The 22,972-nt window shown below is 34.3% G+C and overlaps 2 protein-coding genes across 2 annotated transcripts; one reads left to right on the top strand and one right to left on the bottom strand.

The window, feature by feature from the left end:
* The first annotated feature begins 2,091 nt into the window (after positions 1 to 2,091).
* Positions 2,092 to 16,350, top strand: LOC105321006 (uncharacterized). Its single transcript, XM_011419165.4, has 8 exons — positions 2,092 to 2,229; positions 7,240 to 7,349; positions 8,891 to 8,976; positions 9,517 to 9,641; positions 10,002 to 10,184; positions 10,734 to 10,881; positions 11,085 to 12,655; positions 12,827 to 16,350. The coding sequence occupies exons 2-8, from the start codon at positions 7,278 to 7,280 to the stop codon at positions 12,877 to 12,879; spliced, it is 2,238 nt and encodes a 745-aa protein (XP_011417467.3). The 5' UTR covers positions 2,092 to 2,229; positions 7,240 to 7,277; the 3' UTR covers positions 12,880 to 16,350.
* A 2,217-nt stretch (positions 16,351 to 18,567) lies between these two features.
* LOC105321007 (uncharacterized) lies at positions 18,568 to 21,302 on the bottom strand. Its single transcript, XM_011419166.4, has 3 exons — positions 21,104 to 21,302; positions 19,500 to 19,727; positions 18,568 to 19,231 (listed from the first exon to the last, which is right to left on the bottom strand). Exons 1-3 carry the CDS (start codon positions 21,159 to 21,161, stop codon positions 18,675 to 18,677), a joined length of 843 nt encoding a protein of 280 aa, XP_011417468.3. The 5' UTR covers positions 21,162 to 21,302; the 3' UTR covers positions 18,568 to 18,674.
* Positions 21,303 to 22,972: the final 1,670 nt, after the last annotated feature.

Here is a 22,972-nt window from a genome sequence, read left to right as displayed (position 1 = left end):
CCGACAATTTACAAAAACTGTCGAGCGCAAAAAGTTAAGTATGACGTCACAGTGATCTCGCGTTTTATATTCCCGCGATACATTTAGAGGTGGATCAAGCATCTGTACTGAATGAAACGTGTAGGAAGTACTCAGTAGGGAGTCACCGTTATTACTGATACTGTCTGCGCTCGCTATCAACGGTGACTCTTTGGCTGATTAGTTTTTTTTTGATGGGGTTTTTTTGCTCAGTAAATACACATGCAAGTTCCATGCTAAATTTATTGTCATATTGATCCAATCATTGTATACGTTAGGTAGGTGACAAAAAAATATTAAAAAAGAAAAGTCTAATCGTTATTAGATCTACGTGTAGCCACGTCATTTTGTAATGAATAAATAAAAGAAAAAAATTAAACTGTTAAAATATCTACATGTATTTGTTATAGTTGCATATGTGGTCAAACCTTTCAATAATATTGGATATCACACACTAAAAAGAGGAGGAGGGCACATATGTCTACAACGCTTATATAGCGTACAAAAATTAAAAAGATTAAAAACAAAATTGATGTCACAGAGGAAAATAATTAAAACACCGGTAACAACAAGGAACAAAATGAGAAATAACACAGACACAAAATTTATTGATTTTAATGATCATTATTAAAAGGTAAAGAAGAGATAAAAAAAAAAACGGCTTTGTGTTTATCAAAATATTTTAATAAGTCTGTTTAACATTTTATTAATGCTCAGTGGTAGTTTTTTGTTTAAGTGTATTTATAAGCCTAGGAAGGGACCATTGGAATACAAGTTTGATATCTACCGGTTCCTTGCGGTGGTAAAAGTTTTCGAGACAAAGCCAAATTTTAAGTTTTTTGGTTTGGTTAAATCCACGGGTTGCATTTAACAATGATGACAGATGTGTGGCTCCTTCTGCGCTCGCCCCAACGGTCACACCGTAAAACATATTAAAAGAAACAGGTGTGGATAAGGTTAAGTCGCGAAAATTAGTCGCCGCGAACCAGTTCATCTAGATCTAATTTATAAAAATATTCATACGTGTAATACTTAGTTGACATTGATGCAAGGTTTGTGTAATTCTTGCTGCGCTCGCCACAACGGTAGCTCCGTAAAACATATTATTTAAATATTCAAATGCTTAAAAGTCTTGAAAAGAATATTTTTTGACTTATAATAATAAAAAAAACTATAGCCTCTTGATATCGGTCAATACATGTTAGTGGCGTCGGGAGCAAATTGAAAAAAAAAGGCTTATGGCTATTTCCAAGTAAGTGGGGGGGGGGGGGGGTGCTAATTAAGCCTCCCCCTCCGAGCCCCCTCCCCCGGTTCCGACGCATGTGCATGTTTATAGACATGATGAAAGAACATCAACCTCGGACTTCGACATCGGGCAATATATACTTATTCAGGTCTATAAAAACAGAAATCTTTTTTCTATTTTTATTATCTTTATTATTAATTTTTTTACAGAGCTATTATTTATGGTCTATCGGGTTCAAATTGCTAAAACGAGGTCTTCTTTGAAAAGATGGAGGAACCCCCTGCCTGAAGCTATTTTTTTTATTCTGTAAAGTTTAACGTCAAGTACAGATGAAGTATACTATTCTTATCCCCTCCCCACTGAGCCCACCACATTTTTTATACACCCTTGTTATCCAATGGACGTTGAATTTAAGGGTCGTCTTATAATCCCCTCCACTTGTCATTTGATGAGTTTTCTATAGATTTATTATATAAAGCACAATAAGAGCATACAATGCCCGTAACAAAGGGGGTCCTACTCAATACTAGACATAGCAAAGTACGTACTTCGTCCAAAGACCATCGTCGGTAATCAACCGTGGGTTACCGACGATGTCCAAAGACCTGTGACAGACCTAACTCAGGCTAGTTTTCAAATCAGTGACTTTCACTGATAAAATTTCTCTAATTGACATTTAAAACCATTTATTTATTTTTTTATTTTTTTTTTATTTTTTTTTTTTTTGTTATCATAATGGTCATTTTGCAAAATGTTTTTCTGTGTTTTTATTATGTTCAAAGAAGGGTAACTCCGAACGTCTACTTGTGTTTCGACAACACGAGCCACGAGGTGTTCCGAAGTTGATATTTTCGCGTGAAAAAAGCATGAGATCGGTGAAAATGAATGTCCGTCACGGTATACATGGTATACGGTATGCCCTAATAAGTTGGTAAAAAGTGCATTTACAACAGACAGGATTTTATGTGAGTATTATCATTCGATTTCACCAGTTTTAGTTGCAATACGTAAGTAAGCCCACGCTTGTCCAGTAGACAATCGCGGGAAAAGCGTCCATACTGTTTACACAGTATGGTGCACGATGTCAAATGTTTACGGTGTCATAATGACATTGTTGTGTAGCTTCGTTTGTATTTGAAATGCTCTAGAATGTGCATCTGAAATTGTATTGAAAAGCTTTAACAGATTGAACGGAACAGTTACATGTATGTCTAATGTCTATAGATAATTGACTGCATGTATCCAGATGTATGGCCTGTGCTATAGATGCAGCGTATTGAGTTATTTCCCTTGTGTTCAATTTCCCTGTTGGATATACAGGCACGTAGCATCAGGGGGGGGGGGGGGGCAGGGGGGGCCTGCCCCCCCCCCCCCCACTTTTTCTCGCAGCAACAAATTTTTTAAAATTTACATATAAAAAACTGAATTATAATGGAGCTGGCCCCCCCACTTTTTTGGAAGTAAGAAAAAAATTGATATGAAAATAAGGAAATGAGGAGTCAAATTGAAGTAACCCCCCCCCCCCCTCCCCCCACTGATTAGGAATTTCATGATTAGGAGGGGAAAAAAATTTTGGTAGGGAAAAATTTTTTTTTGGTAGTAGAAAAAAATTGATATGAAAATAAGGAAATGAGGAGTCAAATTGAAGTAACCCCCCCCCCCCCTCCCCCCCACGGATTAGGAATTAGGAATTTCATGATTAGGAGGGAAAAAAAATTTTGTAGGGAAAAATTTTTTTTTTGTAGTATAGTTTAGTATACCCCCCCCCCCCCCCCCCCCCCCCCCCCCCCCCCCCCACGGATTAGGATTTTGAAGATTTTTGAAAACTTTACTTTTCCTTTTTTTTTTTTTTTTTTTTTGCTTGTCAAGATTTTTTGGATGGGTCTGGCCCCCCCACTTTCAAAAACGATGCTACGTGCCTGATATAGTCAATTTTAATATGTCTCTCAATGTTAAAAATTGGTGGAAATTTGTGTAATAATGTGTTCAGTTCATGCAATTATCTTAGGAGTGTAAAGTGTCATAAATTAATTACAGTTTCCTCTTAGACTTGCTCAAGCCTCTCTTGTTTTGATGTTTTTATATTTTCTTGCAAATTGTTCTGTGTTTCAGAAATTTTAATTTCTGCTCTTAGTTTGCACGATGCGATTTTATAGATCTGCCTTCATACATAATTTCACATCGATCTAATTAAAATTAGAACTTCTTTCCTGGTCCCTGGTTTTACAATACGAAAGAGAATACTAAATGGAAGAGATCTTATACGAAGTTCAAATTTTAATCAGATTGGATTTCACATTTGATTTCAGTGTTTAATTTACAGGATATGATTTGCCAGACATGTAATTCATAATATTTCCCTCCAATGTTTTGTTGTTTACAATATAACATCAGAAAAATGCTATTGATATCTTATCGTATGTCTGGCAATTTTTGTGATGATCTATTTAATACACAGAAATTTTATCCAGTATTTTTTGCTATAAGAAACATTAAAAATCACAAGAAATGACTGAAGCAAATTAAAAAGTTACACATTTTAATTAATCAGTTGCAAAGGTTTGGGAAAAGTCCACATTTTAATTGAATGTACTGTAATTAGTTGATCTTTCTGACCTTGTTAATGATTGGTCAAAACCTTCTGACTTGCTAGACAGAATAGAGCATATGTCACATTGTGTATTCCATATGTCCATATCTGTCTATATTTTCTTATACAGGATGTGGCAAAGTCAGATCTGAAAAATTGCATGTGTAAATGGGGCATAAATGTTATCAAGCAAAGTGACTTGTAAACCCTGCACAGGGCTTATCAACCTCCTAATTAATTCTGTCATCATGTATCCCCTTGACGTAGGTTTTATGACTTTTCCCCGAATAAAATTGCCTCCTTCCTAGTGTATCCATTCTCTTACCTCATTAAAATTCCTATCTTTTTAACCCGGTTTTCCAACAGAAAAATCCGGTTATTAAAATAGTGAAAATGGCGGGTGGGCGGCGGGCAGCTGCCAAAAGGGTACCCTCATTGTACGGATAACTCCTCCTACAGTTTTCAAGATAGGAAGTTGTTCTTTTGCAGATCAATTGTACATATATCAGAGATGTGCATATTGCTAGGATTTTGATTTTTGATAATTTGTGAAAAAAATAACAGCTTTTGAACTTAATCATTTTTTGGCAAAATATTGCATATAGGGTACCCTCATTGTACGGATAACTCCTCCTACAGTTCTCAAGATAGGAAGTTGTTCTTTTGCAGATCAATTATGCATATATCAGAGGTGTTAATATTGCTAGGATTTTTATAACTGATAATTTATGAAAAAAATGCCAGCTTTTGAACTTAGTCATTTTTTGACAAAATATTGCATATAGGGTACTCCATTTCACTGGATACGGGTTGACACGGATTATGGATACAGTTCACATTAAAAAAAACCCGAATCGCTGTCACATTGACAGCTTTTCACTTGTTGTTTTTTTTGCTCGATCATTTGTCGCTTTTTTTGGAGTTCCTAAGATGGTTTCTGGACTTGCAAAGATAACTGTTGCATCAGTCTTGTAATTCACTAAAAAAAATCCTTTTTGTCATGTTTAAATTTTACTCAGTCTTAATTATAACAGAGTTCAATCGGGGAAATGACCAGCACACTGTTTTTTTTATGGTTTGAATGTAATGCTTGCAGGAACAAAAAAAGCCAGGGTGTACCACTTCCACTTAAATTGAACAAAAAATAGAAAATTTAGAAAACATCATATTTCTGTATTAAGTAAGTAAGTAAATTATTTATTATAGTGACATGTGCATATTATGTATAATTGTGCCGTATGATACAAATTTTATAACAACTACTTGTACATGAATATTGGGCACCCGGCCCATTGGGCCTATAAGTCACCTTGGTAATATTAACAATTATAGTTCATCACGCGTTATACAAGGTGTATCAATTATTAACTTATATTTGGGTTATGGTACATATTAAATCACAATGTTAAATGAAAGTGTATACCCTAAAATGAATAAATTATCTATAAAGAAATTGTCTCCAAATTCGGAATGCTTTTACATTATTATTAAATATTAAATATTATTAATTATATTAAATATTATTAAATATTAAATGTATTAAATAAGCTTCTATTACTTTTCTATGTTTAAATTAATTGTTCAACTTATTAATAGTTTGAAAATTCCCTTAGTCATACATCTTCTGTCAACTTATCAACGATTATGCAGCACCACACTGCAGAGCTGTAATATGACCCCCTTACCAACAGTAATCTGGGGTGATTTTGCAAGGATTACAAGTCTCTATGTTTGACATTAACATATAGACTTGAGCATGTCTAGCATATGAGCAAACCTAAAAACTCTTTCAATCAGTTTCAGAATGCTGTGTTAGGGTGCCCATCTACTCTTTAGCTCACCTGAGCTGAAAGATCAAGTGAGCTTTTCTGATCAAAATTTGTCCGTTGTCTGTTGGCGTGGTTGTAAACTTTTCACATTTTCATCTTCTGCTCAAGAACCACTGGGCAGATTTCAACCAAACTTGACACAAAGCATCACTAGGTGAAGGGGATTCAAGTTTGTTCAAATGAAGGGCCACACCCTCTTTCAAGGGGAGATAATTAAGATATATTGAAAATTTGTTGGTATTTTTCAAAAATCTTCTTTTGTTTTGACATTGCATTGACCTATGACTTAGAAATTTTCAGGTTGGCATAGAACTCCAGTCAAGCTCATTGACCTTACTGCCAGGCTTTTTGGGGTTTAATATGAGCAACTGCCAAGATTAAGCCAATGGGAAATAATTTGTGGTCTAAAACTAAAGAGATTGGCTATGACCTTCACATTTAAACTTGAAACTTTATTTAAGGTCGCTGCACATTCTTTACCCAAAAGCTCTTTGTGTGAAGTATGAGCCAGATACGTCTAAGGGAAGATAAAATATGATCTGAAATTTTTTTTTGCATGATCTGATATGACCTTGACCCTTGACCTAGGAAGGTAATTCAAGATCACTGCACACATTTTGATCAAAAGCACTCTGTGGATGAAATATTAGCCAGATTGGACCAATGGGAGAGAACATATGATCCGGAAAAAGATTTTGCAGATAATTCTTTTATGACCTTAACTTTAGACCTAGAAACTTGGTTCAAGGTCAGTGCACACCTTTTACCCAAAGGCACTCTGTAGGTGAAGTGTAAGCTAAATGTGGCCAAGGGGAGAATAGATGGAGAAAAAAATATGATTCAGACAAGGATTTTTCAGATAATTCTGCTATGACCTTAATTTTAGACCTAGAAATTGGTTCAAGGTCACTGCACACCCTTAATCCAAAGGCAGTCAGTAGGTTAGATATGAGCCAGATTAGGCCAAAGGGAGAGAAGATATGCCCAGGACAAGTGATCTCTAATGGAAGGACGGATGGAAGAATGGATTGATGGCCAGTCTGATAACTATAGGGTGCCTGCAGTCCATAGGGCACCTGCAGAGGGAGGCCCTATGAAAAAAAAGTTTATATAACTTATGCCTATTGCTACATGTGTATATGTGTGTGTGTGTGTGTGTGTATATATATATATATATATATATATATATATATATATATATATATATATATATATATATATATATATATATATATATATATATATATATATATATATATATATATATATATATATATATATATATCTTTTGCTTACTTTTGCGTGTAGTTCTATGTTCTTTGAACAGCTCCTGTTTTTTCTAATTATATGTAATTTGTATGGTATGTGACATGAAATTTCCGCAAGGGGAAATAAAGGTTGATTGAACTTACCTATTATTCCCTCTGGGCTTTAAGTTACAACTTTATAGATAATTATATTGATAATTTCATCTTATGTATGCAAACAACTCAATGATAAAGGTTATTGATCTTGGATTGAAACAAAAGAATGACTTGTACTGTTGCATTTTGCAGGGTAAATGTTGAAACACAGAAAGTGACAAAGCTACTCCATGATGTCCAGAAGAGAGGCTTATAACCTTTATTCAGTTTTTGTGGGACATCTGTCCATGTCAGTGTCAAAGGTAAGTCTATATCTATTTACACATGTAAGGTTTTTTCAGTGTTTGGTTTTATTGTATTTGTACATTCCTTATGTAATTAATAGGTGTGATGCTTAACATTTTACATAAAATAAAAATTGCTAGCTTTGAAAAGGCAAAAGCTAGCTAAGGGCTTCAACATACTTCAGTCTGTACTTTGATGAAATTAGGAAAGAAAAAAAAGCTAGCATGGTTACCAGTAACAAGATTAATAGTATTTACATAAAGAGTATCCCTTTTTTTGCTACCAGTATTAGATTACTGAGCCAACAAAGTACATAAAATGAAATGATTTCAATGAGATTATATATTTATTACATCAATTTTCACTATAAATGAACCATTGTTTAGTTTAGAACTAGCTGCAGGACTGTAACTCCTGGTCTGAATATGGCTGGATGGGAGAAAGAGAAATTAATCAAAGAGGGAGACATACCAATAAAATTGAATATTTATACAAATTTTTCAGGATTTCAGATTTAATCAGTTTTTGCCTGAAATCTTATTTTACAAAACTCATCAAGGCTTTATTTTCTTTATACCATGTTTCAGTATCACCACATCTTTTAGAACCAAAGAAACATAAAATCTTTGAAACATTACTTAACATAACAACTTGCTCCATAAAATTAATACTATCTAACCTGATTATTTGCTGCATGTCTATATATAATGGTATATGTGATGTGTAATATGAATAAAGTAAAATCATATATGTAACTTATGGCGCACTATATGAATTAACTTAACATTTCCCTTCCTGGAATTACTGCTTATCTATATACGGTATTTATGTACATGTCCTTTTATTTTGCCCTTGTGTACTAAATACCTATGCAAGCCAGTGTTTCAATCTGAACTAGACGAACTAAATGTATATTTACATACCTGTCAAAATGTAGATTGAAATATACACACATAATTAATAACTGAATTTCATTATTTAATCTAAAAATCACATTCCTCAGGTATCTTTAGTTTGTATAAATTGTATGAGAATAATTTATAAAGCTGGTGTCCAGGAAATGAAAGGTGGGTTGAGGTATACAATTTTTTAAAAACTTGTTTGACATTTAAAAAAATTAATATACCAGAATTAAAAAATATGTATTTGAAAATATACATAGTTTTCTTCTTATCCTATCAAATAAGGATGTATTCTGTACTCTCTATTGAGCACACCCAATATCTATGATTCTTAACACCCCCCACTCGATGAATTTTACTGTAAAATTCTGAATAAGTAAGTAAATACACTCCAATGTATTAAGGCTGTTTGAGTTTGCTCCAGCATAGTAAAGTAATTTATAGGTTTCCTTTAGCCTTGTTTTAAATTTTGCCCACTTTGCCCAGTTGTCGGTGATGGGATTGAAATCAGGGATAAAAATTTGCCTCTGTACAGTATTTACTTTGGCTTCAGTATACTGGAACATAAATTCTAAGTGACTGATTAGGATAGAAATATGTTGAGATGATGGTACAGTTATATCAGTACAATGTACTAAAATGAGTATGTTTTACAGGCAGAGTTGTTTGAGATTTTCTCTGGGTGTGGAGAAGTAGAGGATGTTTTTATAGGTGACAGTGGTTCATCACAGTACTCTTACGGGTGAGTGAATTCAATGTACTCTTACGGATGAGTGAATTCAATGTACTCTTACGGGTGAGTGAATTCAATGTACTCTTATGGGTGAGTGAATTCCATGTACTGACTGAAACAACTTACAGATTTGTGAATAGCTCTGTACTGTACTACCCCTTTTTAGCCATTTATCTAGAGCATGCACAGACTTTCGGCAGTACATGTCAAAGTTAAATTTGATGAAGGTGGGGTCTACTCATTGTTAACTGTCCAGTCATTGGCCAATAAATATGAAAACATTAAACACATTGACTCTTGTCTGACTGTTTTTGGTCAGAGCAGTACATTTTACTGTTAATTAAAACACAGTCAATTTCAGTCAATAGAGCAGATTTCGAAAAAACTTTCCAATTTTGACAGTGTATGAATATTGGTTTGCTTTTACAATGGGGATGTTTTTTTTTCGTATTGATTCAAGAATCCTTGCTCTTTGAGAGATATGCTTAGTACTGTAGGCGAGCCTTTGCCTTTTATAAGGGTTTCAGAAAATGCTCTTTTTTGCTCCAGGTTTGTACGCTTTAGGGAAGTTGAGTCTGTGTTCAAAGCAGTGAAAACTCTACACAGATGGCCACTGAAGGGAGTTAAAATTGTTGTTGATGTAGCTAAAGATACAGGAGACAAAATAAAAAAAGGTGAGATTTTGTAGATATATCGATAAAGATAAGGAAGAAGGAATAAAGAAAGGTGAGATAGTCATAATTTGTCATAATTTGAGATGGAATGGAATATTTCATTTTGAAAAGACTTAATTAATAATCTATTTAGATGCAGTTTATGCAAACAAATCAGAAGAATGACAATATAATATCACCAAACTGACTCTACTTTCTACAAATATATTTACTATAAATGAACATTGATTGAATATTGCATTTCCCAGACTTTTAAATACATATGTCATGAACCATTTTTTTTGACAATTTTCAAATACATCTGGTACTATTTCATTTTATCCTATAATTTACTTTTACTTTACTCTCTCCTTTTTGCAGAAGGGGAAATTAAAATTAATATAGACAAGTTGTCATCGAGTTCATCACTGAGTGCCCCTCTGGTGAGGGATCGTCTTTACACGGGGACCAAGTCCAGCATTATCCAGGATGTCGTACAGTTAGGGAGACTCAAGGAAACTTATGCCTCCTTGTCAGTGGAAGCAAAACAGCATAATGGGGCCTGTAAGTCTGATGTATCATTTCATTTTAATCTAGAAATGCAATGCATATTCAGACACCGTTAACATTGAAAGTTTTAAATACAAGATTTATTACTTCTAAACATTTAATGGTACCGGTACGTTAAATTATTTTATGTACAAAATTTTGGAGCATTCCAATTAGTGGGGTTTCTCTGTACATTGTTAATTTCCCTTTGGGGTACCCCATATTTATTTACCAATAAGATTGCAGTATCATTTCATTTTAATCTAGAAATGCAATGCATAGTCAGACACCGCTAACATTGAAAGTTTCAATTGTCTTTGCAAAGACATTTTATATCCAAGATTTATTACTTAGAATTTTTTCATTAACCTAGAATTGTGTAATCGATAAGAAATAGGGGGGAAAAAATCCACATTTACAGACAATTCGCTACGGCCATTTCAATAACCATTTATTTCTTTGCCAAAAAAAGGTCTCAAGAATTTGTACAAGTTATGCATGTATGTAAATATGCCGTAATTCTCGATTCAGGAGATGATTCCATTTTGTCATTGTACTTTGTAGTTTCTGGCCACAAGTCATTAAGTGTCACGGACATAGAGACTTTCATGGAGGATGTTGAGCAGAGTAATGGAATAAAATCAGATTGTTATGAGGGAAAAATTCACAGTGATGTCACCCCAGACTCTGTGTATCAGGCACTGCTCAATAGGTAACATTTTATGGAGTGACTGTCCAGTAATCTACTTGGATAGTGATATGTTTACGTTAATATGCCGAGTTATTTTAGTCATTCTACGTTGACTGGTACAGCTAGTTCATTATACAATTGTTAATATTTATGAAATGAACTACTTAATGATTATTTCTCTAAAAGTTTTGTAAAATATTTGGTAAATAAATTCAATGTTTCAGTGATGACATGGATCCAGCATTTGGGATGCAGAGATCGAATCAGTTCCTGTCAGCACTGAGAGTGGTGATGGGAAATGTGGCTTCTTTTCTGAAGGACCATGAACTGCTGTCTGCTGAAGCTGGGGAAATGTTTGACCTGTGCAACAGGGAGGAGCAGAATGAAGAGGAGGAAGAAGAGGAGAAGTATGAAGAGGAGTCTTCCAGTGGGAGTAGTTCATCACACAGCCAGAGGAAGGCGTACAGGGACTCTGGATTTGAGTCTGAGCTAGAAACAAAGCCTAGAGAACCAGAGAGCCCGGAATCAGAGCTGTGTCCAGTATTTGAAAATCTAACATCTCCCAATCAGGAAGGCCCAAAATCTAGTCCACATCTTCAAAAGGAAATTATCCAATCACAGAGCAGTAAATGTTCATTCTCTGAAACTGAAAGCATGGAAGATCTTAAACAATTTGAAGATGATACACAGAAGTCAGGAGAAAGAAGATCTGACTGGGTGCTGGAAGAACCAGAACAGAAGACATTTAAATCACTGGGAGAACTTATACCAATGAAACAGAATAGTATTGAAAAAGTGAAAGAAATGGTAAACCCAGAATTGCATGGTGTACAATTAAGAGTTGACAGCATTCTGAAAAAGGAAAAAGCAAACAAACCTGATGATATATTGGACATAGATACTCCTATGGGGAAACAAGAAGATATTCGAGTTGAAGAAGAAAACACTGTGTCTTCAGTCAGTAGCTTGTCATCTTCCACAGGCTCATCTCAAAGCACAAAGTTACAAAGGTCCAATTACTACAGACCATTATCTCCTGTAGCACCAGACCTTTCAATCATTTCTTCAGCTCTTCATTCCAAACCATCTAAGCCATACTCAGGTGTTCAATGTAGCAACAATACATTAGTTACTTGTCGTCCAAAATCCATACCTATCGTTGAGCCTATTGTAGACAGATTACCCAATGCCATCTCATCACCGATCACTGAGTCGTTTTATGTAGATACATCACCAGTCACCAGTTCATCACCAATCATCATCCCCTTGTATGAAGATGAATCATCCACCTCAGTTTTGTTGAATGAAAAGCATGAACTGTCCCTACCAAATGTCCCTAATCATCATGTTAATTCAGCACCACCTATTAATGACTTTGTCTCAAAAACAGATTCCTCAGAGATTTCTGTCGACCAAGAGAGTAGAGATATTCAAACCAGTACCTCCATTCGGCGTCCAGTTTTTCACAAGAGTATCTCTGATTCCTGTGTTACCAGTCTTCAAAACTACACAAGGTCTCCCCCAAATGATGGGTCTTCCAAGACTTCCAGAAATCCAGAGTTGGAGGCTTTTCAGAGACTTGATCTTTCAGAGTTGTTTGTGTCTTGTAACGGCAAAAAGCAAGGAGTGAACACCAAACAATTGTGCTTGAATGATATGTTTAGATCATGCAATGGCAAGAAATGGGAACTTCCTGTTGAGAATCAACTCTGTCTTCATGCAAAAATAGATGCACCTCAGAAACACCTTCCTAAAGGTGTGTCATTTGAAGAATGCCAGAGGAACTCGGAGACAGGTAGGGGTTTTCTTTGTATATCAACATATTAAAAGTTCCACCTAATATGTACATGTATTTAGCATTGACTTTTAATTTCAATGGAATTATGTCAAGTGTGTACATTTTATGAAGGGGATAACTAATGCTGTGCTAAATTTTTAAGCTAGAGCAATGTAATATATCTTGCAGTTAAACTTGGGCGGGGACGAGGCCTTGATTCACTGAGGAAGACTTTGAAGTAATATCTCCGAAGGTGATTTCACTGAAGCATCCAGATTTTGCAGCTAAACAATAAAGAAGATTGTGATTTTTAAGAGATTTAAAGAAAGAGCTGAATGTCGATGTATTCCTGTTGGGAAAATTTTAAAATATTGTTATGTTGATGTATAAAAGTTCACATACTTTTAAACAGTCAAAAACAGGATGTCAAATATAGAACGTTTTTTTTTAAATGAAGTCAGAGTCAAGAGTTTTGATATTTAAAAATATTTCAATAGTCCCTCTGAGCTTCATTAGTCTGTGTTATACTGTTATCCTCTCTGATGGGTTTCTTTTTTACTTAAAAAAAAAAATACTGGTAAGAATTATTTAATATTTTAATGTTTTCACAATAGTTACAAGATATAAAGTGAATAAATGATAGTATGTACATGTATGCTATTATTTTTACTACATTAGTATACTAATTATTAAAGTAAAATTTCTTTTTTATGTCAGCATAATTATATTTCTTTTCATTGTTTATAATAATGGTTTTAAACTTTTAAAAGCTCTTTTAAAATTCTGTTTGGCACTAGGTTTTAGATGTTATGAGCTAAATTATATTATTAATAGTAAAACAAAAATACATGTACCTGGTATTTATATAACTTATAGGGTCTACTTTCTTGTGATTCATATTTTATGTTTTAAACAGCATTTTTAGAAGAGTTTTAAAAGAAAGTCAAGAAGACTTTTTCACATTTACACAATTGGAGAAGTTTTTAAAACATTTAATGATTGTGATGTATGTGTAGATTATGATGTACATGTATATATAGCATTACATCATTTTTGTCCTTCTGGTGTTACCTTGTAAATTACCCTATGTACCTTCTTCCTGATGGCATATATGGCAGAAAAGCTGGGACTCTTGAAAAAAAATGAACTTTTTTTATCTATAAAAGTTAAAGGCTTTATATAAATATTCAACACACAAGATGCATTTGGCAAAAAATAGTTGTATGTATCGCATTCTCTTTGATGGCTTTGTCTTTGCATATATATACATGCATTTTTACTGCCCTTGTTCACAAGGGGGTGTTGTATCAGCTGCTGTGTAGGATCTGGCCTTAAAAGTTTATATTGGTTGTGAAACCAAATGTTTTCAAATTAAGAGATAAAGAACTGCAGCTGGTGCTGTACATACTGCTGCACTACCTTGTACCAACCAAGATTTGTCATTCATAGCAATCAAATAACAAAGATACATTATTTTATGTGAAGGAATACTGGAATTTTTACATGTGAGACCTAAGGTAAAAAAATAGTCTGAATAAAGACTCTGTCATGAATTTTGACCCAGAGTTTGTCATATAGAACGAGTGTCTTTTTATGCCATAGCGTAATTACAATTTATTGAGGTGTTAAATTTTTTGATGGACACCATCTTTCTTTTCTTTCTCTAGGTGGTGATGTATCAATTTTTTGTGAGTGGTACATGACAAATGATAAATACCTAGAATTGTTTACATATGTAACGGGGGTTTTGTACTAAAGAGATCTTTTTATAATTGTTTGTTAATAACAGAACATCTTCACATTGTTTAAAAGTGAGAGTGAAAATTTATTAAGAGGAAAGTCTTGTTTCAAACATGTTATGTTAGCTCAGTAAGACTAAATCAAAATGTCAGTTAATCTTGAGGGTTGAACAAATAACAATCATGTATGTAACATGATTTGTAATGTCTTTATGGGTTTATCTTTTAAGTATAAGAAGTTGTAATGTATAATAAATTATTGTTTACTGGTCCGCATCTTTGCAAGCCTGTACTCTACACCATGGCTTGTGAAGATGACTGGCCCATTGAGGAATGTGTTCACAGAAGGTTTTGACCAAATTTAATCATTTGTTAGAATAGACATGTTTGTTAATTACTACATGCCAGTGATGCCAATTAATCAAGGTGTTTTTATTTTTACAATGAGTGCCTTTAACATGGTTTATGATAATGTTTGTGAAATGTCTTCTTATACATATAAACAATTAAGGCGGGAATGTGACAAGTTATTACTTCCCTTAACATGTAACAAAGTATTGCATAATCATCGATATACTGACAAGGACAGTTATATATACAGGAAATGTATATATGTTTTATGCATGTACTAGCATTACAGTAGTTGATTAGTAGTCTAGAGTAAAGAACGTTCCATTACAGAAAATGGTCGGACACAAATGTCAGTGACAGGAAGAATTATTAAACGTTGAATGGCAAGGAATGTGTGAATGAAAAGTCTAAAAGTCTTGCTTTTAATACAACTTGATAAAGTTTTAGGTGTCCTAAATTTGTCTTAATGAAATGTAAGTTGTGCAATAGAGTGGGTATATAGTAAACGGTGCTTAATCAAGAACTGGTATCTGAGCTCAGGTTTGTGTGAACATAGCCTATAGACTGATGATGCTGTACTGTTGAGTTTTAAAAGTTATTCCTTGTTGAACAACCATTATGTAGTTGACACCAGTATAGTTACTTACATGTACGTAACCTTTTTAGCGCTCTTTATATCTTGCATGATAAAAGTTTCGGAATTATGACTGTATGAACTTTTAATCAAAGTGTATCTATATTACACTGTGTTAGTAAAACATTTTAAAGATTATATTGATATAAATATATTTGAATTCTCTGTCCATTCTAATTTCTAAAGAAGTAATTTTTGGTATTTTGGTTACAAGTGTTTTTTAATGTTTGTCAGAAACCTAGATTTAAAGGTTAAGCTTCATTAGATTCGATGAGCCATACATAATTCATGGAAGATATCATTCTGTACATATATTCATGTATTTCATATATTACCATATTTCATATATATCTTATATTTTATATGGCATATTTTAGATTTCTCCTCTTATAATTGTTGGCTACACACTGCTGTCTAGATTGTGTAGAAAATAAAAACTTCACTATCGGTATTGTCAAACCCTCGTAAACAACGAATTTTAAAAGAATAATTACAAGAACTTAATTTTAACATCCTCGCAAGCCAAAGGTTTACGATCCACCCTGCTTTCTATAATTCCCATATATGCCAATGGGAAGCGAAGTGGACCGAAAACCATTGGCTTGCGAAGATGCTTTATTATTGGGTTTTTAAAAAGTGTTTTACAATGTTAAAGAGTGCCATATTTTTGTTGTTGATGACTGAGACATTGTTATTGTGTTCTCGTGTTTTACCCCGTCTGTTAGTTGTTTTATGGAGAGATTGGGGAAAAACAGAAAGATATGTCATACAAACTTTACAAGATGTCCCACCATCATGAATAATTCCAGAGTTATTTTGTTTGATTGGCTGTTTGTAAGCCTTTGATTTTGTATTCGCTTTTAGAATGTTATTAGATATCATATACTCGTGTACTCAACAATGATCAAAACAGTTTGTGTTCAAGAAATCGCCATTTTCCATGTTATATTTGTACAATATTGTTAATAAAGTTTACTTTTTAATCTTTATGGAGTTTTTCAATTTATATGAAATTCAAGAATTTAGGACAATTCTAAACAAAACTATATTTACATCTACCATGTATAATTTCCTCTTTTTCTTACGGAACAATAAAGTCAATTCATAGCTCTATAGAAACAGCTTAACTGAAATTTACTCGCCCCATTTATCGATTGGTGGAAATCTACATCGGCTGAAATAAGAGGGCTGAAATTGACGCGCCCTGTTTATCGATTGGTCTGAATCGACAGCTCACGGACTGAATGAAATAATCATGATGATGCCAGACTCAAAGTCTCACAAGAGACGATTTGGCTGTTTCTTTTAGCTAACGTACTATGTACATTAACAGTAATTTAGTGAATTTTACTAACTTTTCATAATCAATTTTATTATTAAATAGTTAAAGAAAGATGTTAATATAAACAATAAAATGCTTTCGTTGATGATTCATGCGGGTTATGAAGGTAGCGATCATTGCAGGAAAAATTAACATAACCCGTAGCGGGTTATGTATTTTTCCTGCAATGTCGCTACCTTCATATTCCGGATGAATCGCCAAGGAAAGCATTTTATTGTTTAAATAAATCACTAGAACTTTGTAAATATTATAATTAATGAATGTGACTTCTGGATTGTTGTTCCCGCTTTAGATTTTTGTTGCCGCTTTAGATTATTGTAATTATTAATTTCCTTAAAGATGACATGAATTCATAAATACGCATTATTTCCCTTTTATCTCCGACTACCGCCATATTAGTTGTCGATTTATATTGTTCTGCTCATGGATACACACCCCCTATTTAAGACCGAGAGCACTATTCATGCTTCACCGCGTTCAGGTATTTCATACACCCGAACACGTTACCTTGGACGAAAAGACGTGTAGAAACGCGTTTTGAAGAAAAATAAAATGACAACCACTGCACTGGCAAGATATATCCAATAAACGACGAAACAAGACAGACTGAAATCCAGGCGCAGATACTTATAAAATTCCTCGATAATAGTGGACCGTTTTCCTGTGTATGTTCTAACATCGCACATACGCAAACAACACACTGGCAGATCGAGTAATGTCAATGATCGCATGGGTTTTAGAAACGGAGCGTTTTTGTAGGAACGGATGGAAACGATGTTACGTTGTTACCTTCTTGGATTTACTATCATTTATGGACTGTGTTGGATGTAGTGCCGCCGGGGTTTTCAAAAAGACGCAGACGATATTCACTCTGAACGCCACACGTGTTCGATGTGAATGCGAAGTAAGGCAGCACTGTCTGTGCAAAATGATAAAGATATCTGGGAAATCTATTCACAGAATAAATATATTTTGTATTTCATTGATTGTTGTTTTCTTTATTCTTTGCTACAACCATTTTACTACGATATGTAATTCATGCATTTAGAAGTCCGTGCAACCTGAATGCCTCGATCGGAAAGCAACCGACCGTAACTTTCTGAACCGGTATATATACCCCAGTGGCAGTAGAGGAGCGTTCGAAACTAATATGGCGACCAAATGCTTTTATGAATTCATGTCAGCTTTAAAAGAGTGAGCCGCTTTTGTATTGGGATTTATATAGCAAGCGATTATTCAAATCTTAAAGCGAAATATTATAAATTTATCTTTATTTATAATGGACATTTTTAAAAAGGTGACTATATTTCGAATACGATTTTATTAAAATTGATATTTCAAGGAGTTCCAAGTGCAGTCCACTTAAATATAATAATCATAAGTTCGAGTTTGGACAGAGCTTTTCAAATTAAGAATTTGAAACTCCGTTTTGTTCGGTGCGCCTGTTTGGACGGTTGTTGTGTTATGACCAATGACAGGAGACTTGTTAACACTTGGCCGGGACTGCTAAAGGTTTCATTGGTGACGTGTTTTATAGAGCTGTTGGCGACGAGAGTATGGGATGTCCATTATCCCCATCAACATAGACCACTAAATCAACCGGACCCCCACAGGAGGCAATGTCCAGGTGAAAAACAGGTACACTCTACCTGTGCAGGAAAACACAGGTACATGTCCACGCGCAGCTTGCTTTTACGTGTACAATGACAAATATGTGATACTACATAGCTAGTTAACCATACGGAGCGGAGGTGTAGAATATTAGTAGAAATCAAGGCCTTACTAAAATTGATAAATGATTCTAATAAGTTTTTTAGTTCATATTTTTTATTAAAAAATAATATAAAACAAAATGAAGAATCATTATCAAACAAAAGCATGATTGTGTCAACAAATTAAACTCCTAATGGATAAAAACCAACAGTTGCCTGATGATGTTTATGATGGATGAAATTGTCCTTCAGACTTAGTTCAACATGTGAGGTGTGTTTTCAACAAGTAGAGAGTAACAAAGGACATTATTACTACTAGCGCACTCAATTTGACATTGGTGGCATCATTGTAATTCCTGATCAAATGAACAAACTTTCTCACTTTCTCCCTCAGTTCTTTCCTCTCTACTAATTCAGTCTCTCTGGTTAAACTTGAGGGCTCAGATGTATTGGTAGCAAGCTCGGAAGTAGTATTGATATTCAGACTATTTTCAAGCGCATTGGATTCAGCAACAAGGTCTGTTGAATTGTCTGCGACTGATACAGCTTGCGGAGATATTTTTGTCACTGCTTGCGTCGATGTTTCAACGTTTGTCATTTCCTCTCTTGCATGTGTTGTGACGTCATAATGAGGATCAAAGTAGCAGTTGGCGCCAGTATAATTGACGGTGCTCCATGTGTGTGTCAGATGGGTGAGAGTCTTGGAGATATACGAGGACACTGACGTATCCTCCATGTGGCTGATGCACTTGTTACCGTGTGCGGGATCCACCAGGGCGCAGCGACGTTCTACCGCCAATAAATTGACCTCGGCGTCTGTTTGGAGATATAAACAATACGTGTCATAATTTGCTGTTGAAGCGATGCACATTGAAATGTCATTATTGCATGCTCTAAATATTAGTAGATACAAAGAGAATTGTCTTTTGTTTCAGCTTGAAGCACATCTTCATGTATTACTATGAGACAATGTAACGAAGATTATTTTGAAAAGAAGAGCTTGAAATGTAAATACTAGTACTCTCGAACTATGTATTTACGCTATCCTACATTATGATAAGGCAGTAATGAGCGTTATAATTACCAGGTTCTACTCCCAAGATTCCGTGAGCCTGGACCACAACATGGGTCTTCTTGCACTTGACCACCATACCCGAGTTGTCCCGAGGACACGTGATCTGTGTCTCCGGACTGTCCTGGAGACAGTTCAGGTTGTAGGTGTCCAGTAGGAGGGAATCCAGCAGGGAGCGAGAGATGGTCCGGAGACCCCTCATCGTGTAGTCCAGGTGCACGCAGTCCGAGCATCTCTCACCTGTAACACAGTTTATTACGTTACTATAGCGATGACGTTACATCGTGTACAGTCTTTATAGGTTACATGAAAAGCGTAAAGTTTATCGATATAAATAACAGTTTGAATCCAAAACTTTTAACGTAACACTTATTTACTTTTTAATAAACTAGCAAACTAGGATTTGGCCGTAAAGTAATACAATTCATTTTGTTTTTCAAAAATAAAAATGAGAAAGTGTTTAATACCTTGGAAGTCTCTGACTCGACTTGCCGAATACGGATATTCAACTGACGCATTAAATAATGAATGTTTTAAGGAACTATGTTTTTATTGAACAACACTTTTTTTGGGGGGGGGGGGATAAAATCGTTAAATTTGAGTTATGAAAACGAAAGTTCGCTACAAAATAAAGATGTTCCAATTTTCCATGATTTTAACTAAGGAATTACATGTAAATGGTTGTACATTTATTGTCTTTAAATACACAATTACACATTTAAATATAAGTGACTCAATGACATCTTGCTATATCGGTTCATTAGAAGATCTATTCTTATACTGTTCTGGCATTTTTAGTGAGTTATTCGTTTCGTGATATTTCCAAAGACGCAATTTTGAATCCCATTTTTTAAATGTCAAAAAATAGAGAAACAATTTAAAAGAATGGTGTTATATATATAGTACAATGCACAATAATGTACAATCAGTTTGTGCGTTCAACATTAATATGAACATTTCAAATAGAATGAATACTAGAACTGTGTTTCGCCACGAGAAAATGAGGCGATACATTACGATATTCATTTAAAAAAATATTGATATATCATGATCTATATATGAAGTTTTTATATTGAATACATTTTCCATTATTATATTTCGAGTTTTGATTTACATGCAAAGTGCAAGTGCTAGAGTAAATTATTAGAGCATTTTCCCCACACATATTAAAGTCCAGCGGAAATCAAGCTATATTAAGATACATATTTAATTTTACAAAAATACTCTTAACGTTGTTCAGTATCTAAACCCCCAATTATTAACTCAAATCACGCGCATTATAATCTTTCGGAAATTATCAAAGTTACCGATTCTTTATTTTATGAATCGATGTGTTATATCGACCTCCTCGGCATCACAATACATCGATACTATATCGCTAAATTTCATGTCATCAAGAAGTCGCAAACCTATCTAATATAAAACATTTTGACAAACTTCACAGAGATTCACAATTTATAGAGATGTTTATATTATCTATCTTAGAGGAAAAACTTTCAGCACACCAAAAAAAAATAAAAATAAAAATAAATAAATAAATAATGAAAAGACGAAGTTCACAAAACAAAACTTAATCAGCGTTCTGTTAAGTAAAACATAATTAAGAAAACCCTTACCATTCAATTTTACAATATAGCCTGCCATCACTATTCCAAGGAGAAGGTACAGTCTCATCTTTGTCCAAGCACCGAATGAAAACGTCTCGAGCCAGGTCCTATAATGAAGTTACATGTTCATGGGTTTTCTAACACCTCCTATATGACATTCTGCCGTAGATACACATTTTTCTTGCTGCTGACACGCTTCAGAGATTTCGCCACGGTGTGTTAAGCTGCCACCCCACCCCCCTTCTCTCGCGTCCGGAGCAGAATGACAGGCGCCTACTTGTTACGGGCATGTTTTTTTCGGTGGCCTCGCTAGCCCCTGGTCAAATCCAACACCAACATTCAACGGACACTGGTAATTTATTTCACTCATCCAAAAGAAAACTAGCCATAATAATTTTTTTGATGCTGAAAAACAAATTGTTTACAATCTTGACATTGCTGAGACAGTCTGTTCGTTCTTACTAGACACCATTATGCACAATAAACGTAACAGTTAGCGAGACTGACACAATTAAATGTAACAATTCAGGAGACTGACACAAATTTACTTTCTTATAAAAAATAATCAATTAGTGCAGGATTCATTTTCTGGTTTTTTTTATTCATTGGTTTCTCTTTTGTATATAGCTAGGCCAAGAAGGTTATATATTTTAGGAAAATTGTACAATTTCAGGTTCTTATTGATCTAGAAGATAATAAACCCTCCCCATTTCCGCCACAAACCTTCAAAAAAAAAAAAAGGAAGAGAAGAAATTATATACATGTATTTACATGAAATTACCTCAGGAATTCGAAAAAGAACTTGCACATGGCAAGAAAACATTGATCTCGTACAGGATATGATAATTTTCGGGGGACATTTGTATTTGAAATGCAATTTCAATCGTGTATGCCCAAATTGTCCGTTGATTTTATGGTTAAACTATTCATTATTGCAACTCATTAATTTACAAAATGATTTGATAAAAAATACAATTAGGGTGACCGTCGTTAATCTTTTCCTCAGAATATGTGGGATATTTTATCACCAAACTACAAAATATTTGCCTGTTAATTGTTTTAAGGATTTGCGATTTATTATTATTTGTTGGTGTATTTACATTTAAAACGTATATAAGGTGGGTGAACTAATGTAAGTACATGTTATGCATGATAGTTAAGCTTGTCTTTCGATTTCATTTTTTTTTTTAGTTATTGCAAGAATATTTATTTTAAAAATCTAGAGAAGCGTATCATCTTAACGTTAGGATGAGCATGGCGCTGAATAGGAGCAGTTTATTTATTCATTAGCTACACTTATGCTTTAACAGGTCGGAGGAAACAACCTTATATGGATATTGTTGTCATTGCGCAGAGAGATGCGTACTTCAAACTTACATCTACCAACTATTATTCCCTCTATTTCTTACGGAAACTTAAAACTAATTCATAGCTCTATAAAAAAAGCCAGACTGAAATTGACACGCCCTCCTTATCGATTTATCCAAACCTACAGCGACCTTAGAGAAATCACGGACTGCACGAAATAATCATGATGATGTCAGACTCGGAGACTCACAGGAGACAATTTGGCTGTTTCTTTTGGCTAACGTACTTATGTGCATTTACAGTAATTTAGTGAATTTAACTAACTTTTCATAATCAATTTATCTACTGGTTTAAAGAAAGATGTAAATACTAACAATAAAATGCTTTCTCTGATGATTTATACGGGTTATGAAGGTAGCGATCATTGCAGAAAAAAATTACATAACCCGCTATACTCTGTCCCGGGTTTTTGCTTCCACCAGTTTTTGCCTGATATTTCAATGATAGTAAATACCTTTGTGCTCAAACTACGTTCATCCACTAATATGAAAAATGTCCAGATTATCTGTT

The sequence above is a fragment of the Magallana gigas genome, chromosome 2, assembly GCF_963853765.1.
Source record: "Magallana gigas chromosome 2, xbMagGiga1.1, whole genome shotgun sequence".
Lineage (NCBI taxonomy): Eukaryota > Metazoa > Mollusca > Bivalvia > Ostreida > Ostreidae > Magallana > Magallana gigas.
The sequence above is the reverse complement of the archived record's forward strand: the minus strand, read 5'-3'. Positions and strand labels throughout refer to the sequence as shown.

What these genes read in the sequence shown, in the direction of transcription:
- LOC105321007 (XM_011419166.4), bottom strand. Translation starts at nt 21,161, where the DNA reads ATGAGACTGTACCTTCTCCTTGGAATAGTGATGGCAGGCTATATTGTA. An exon ending in CTATATTGTAAAATTGAATG is followed by an intron (nt 19,728 to 21,103) that starts GTAAGGGTTTTC and finishes ACTGTGTTACAG; the next exon opens with GTGAGAGATGCTCGGACTGC. An exon ending in AATCTTGGGAGTAGAACCTG is followed by an intron (nt 19,232 to 19,499) that starts GTAATTATAACG and finishes ATCTCCAAACAG; the next exon opens with ACGCCGAGGTCAATTTATTG.
- LOC105321006 (XM_011419165.4), top strand. Translation starts at nt 7,278, where the DNA reads ATGATGTCCAGAAGAGAGGCTTATAACCTTTATTCAGTTTTTGTGGGA. An exon ending in TCATCACAGTACTCTTACGG is followed by an intron (nt 8,977 to 9,516) that starts GTGAGTGAATTC and finishes TTTTTGCTCCAG; the next exon opens with GTTTGTACGCTTTAGGGAAG. An exon ending in AAAACAGCATAATGGGGCCT is followed by an intron (nt 10,185 to 10,733) that starts GTAAGTCTGATG and finishes TGTACTTTGTAG; the next exon opens with TTTCTGGCCACAAGTCATTA.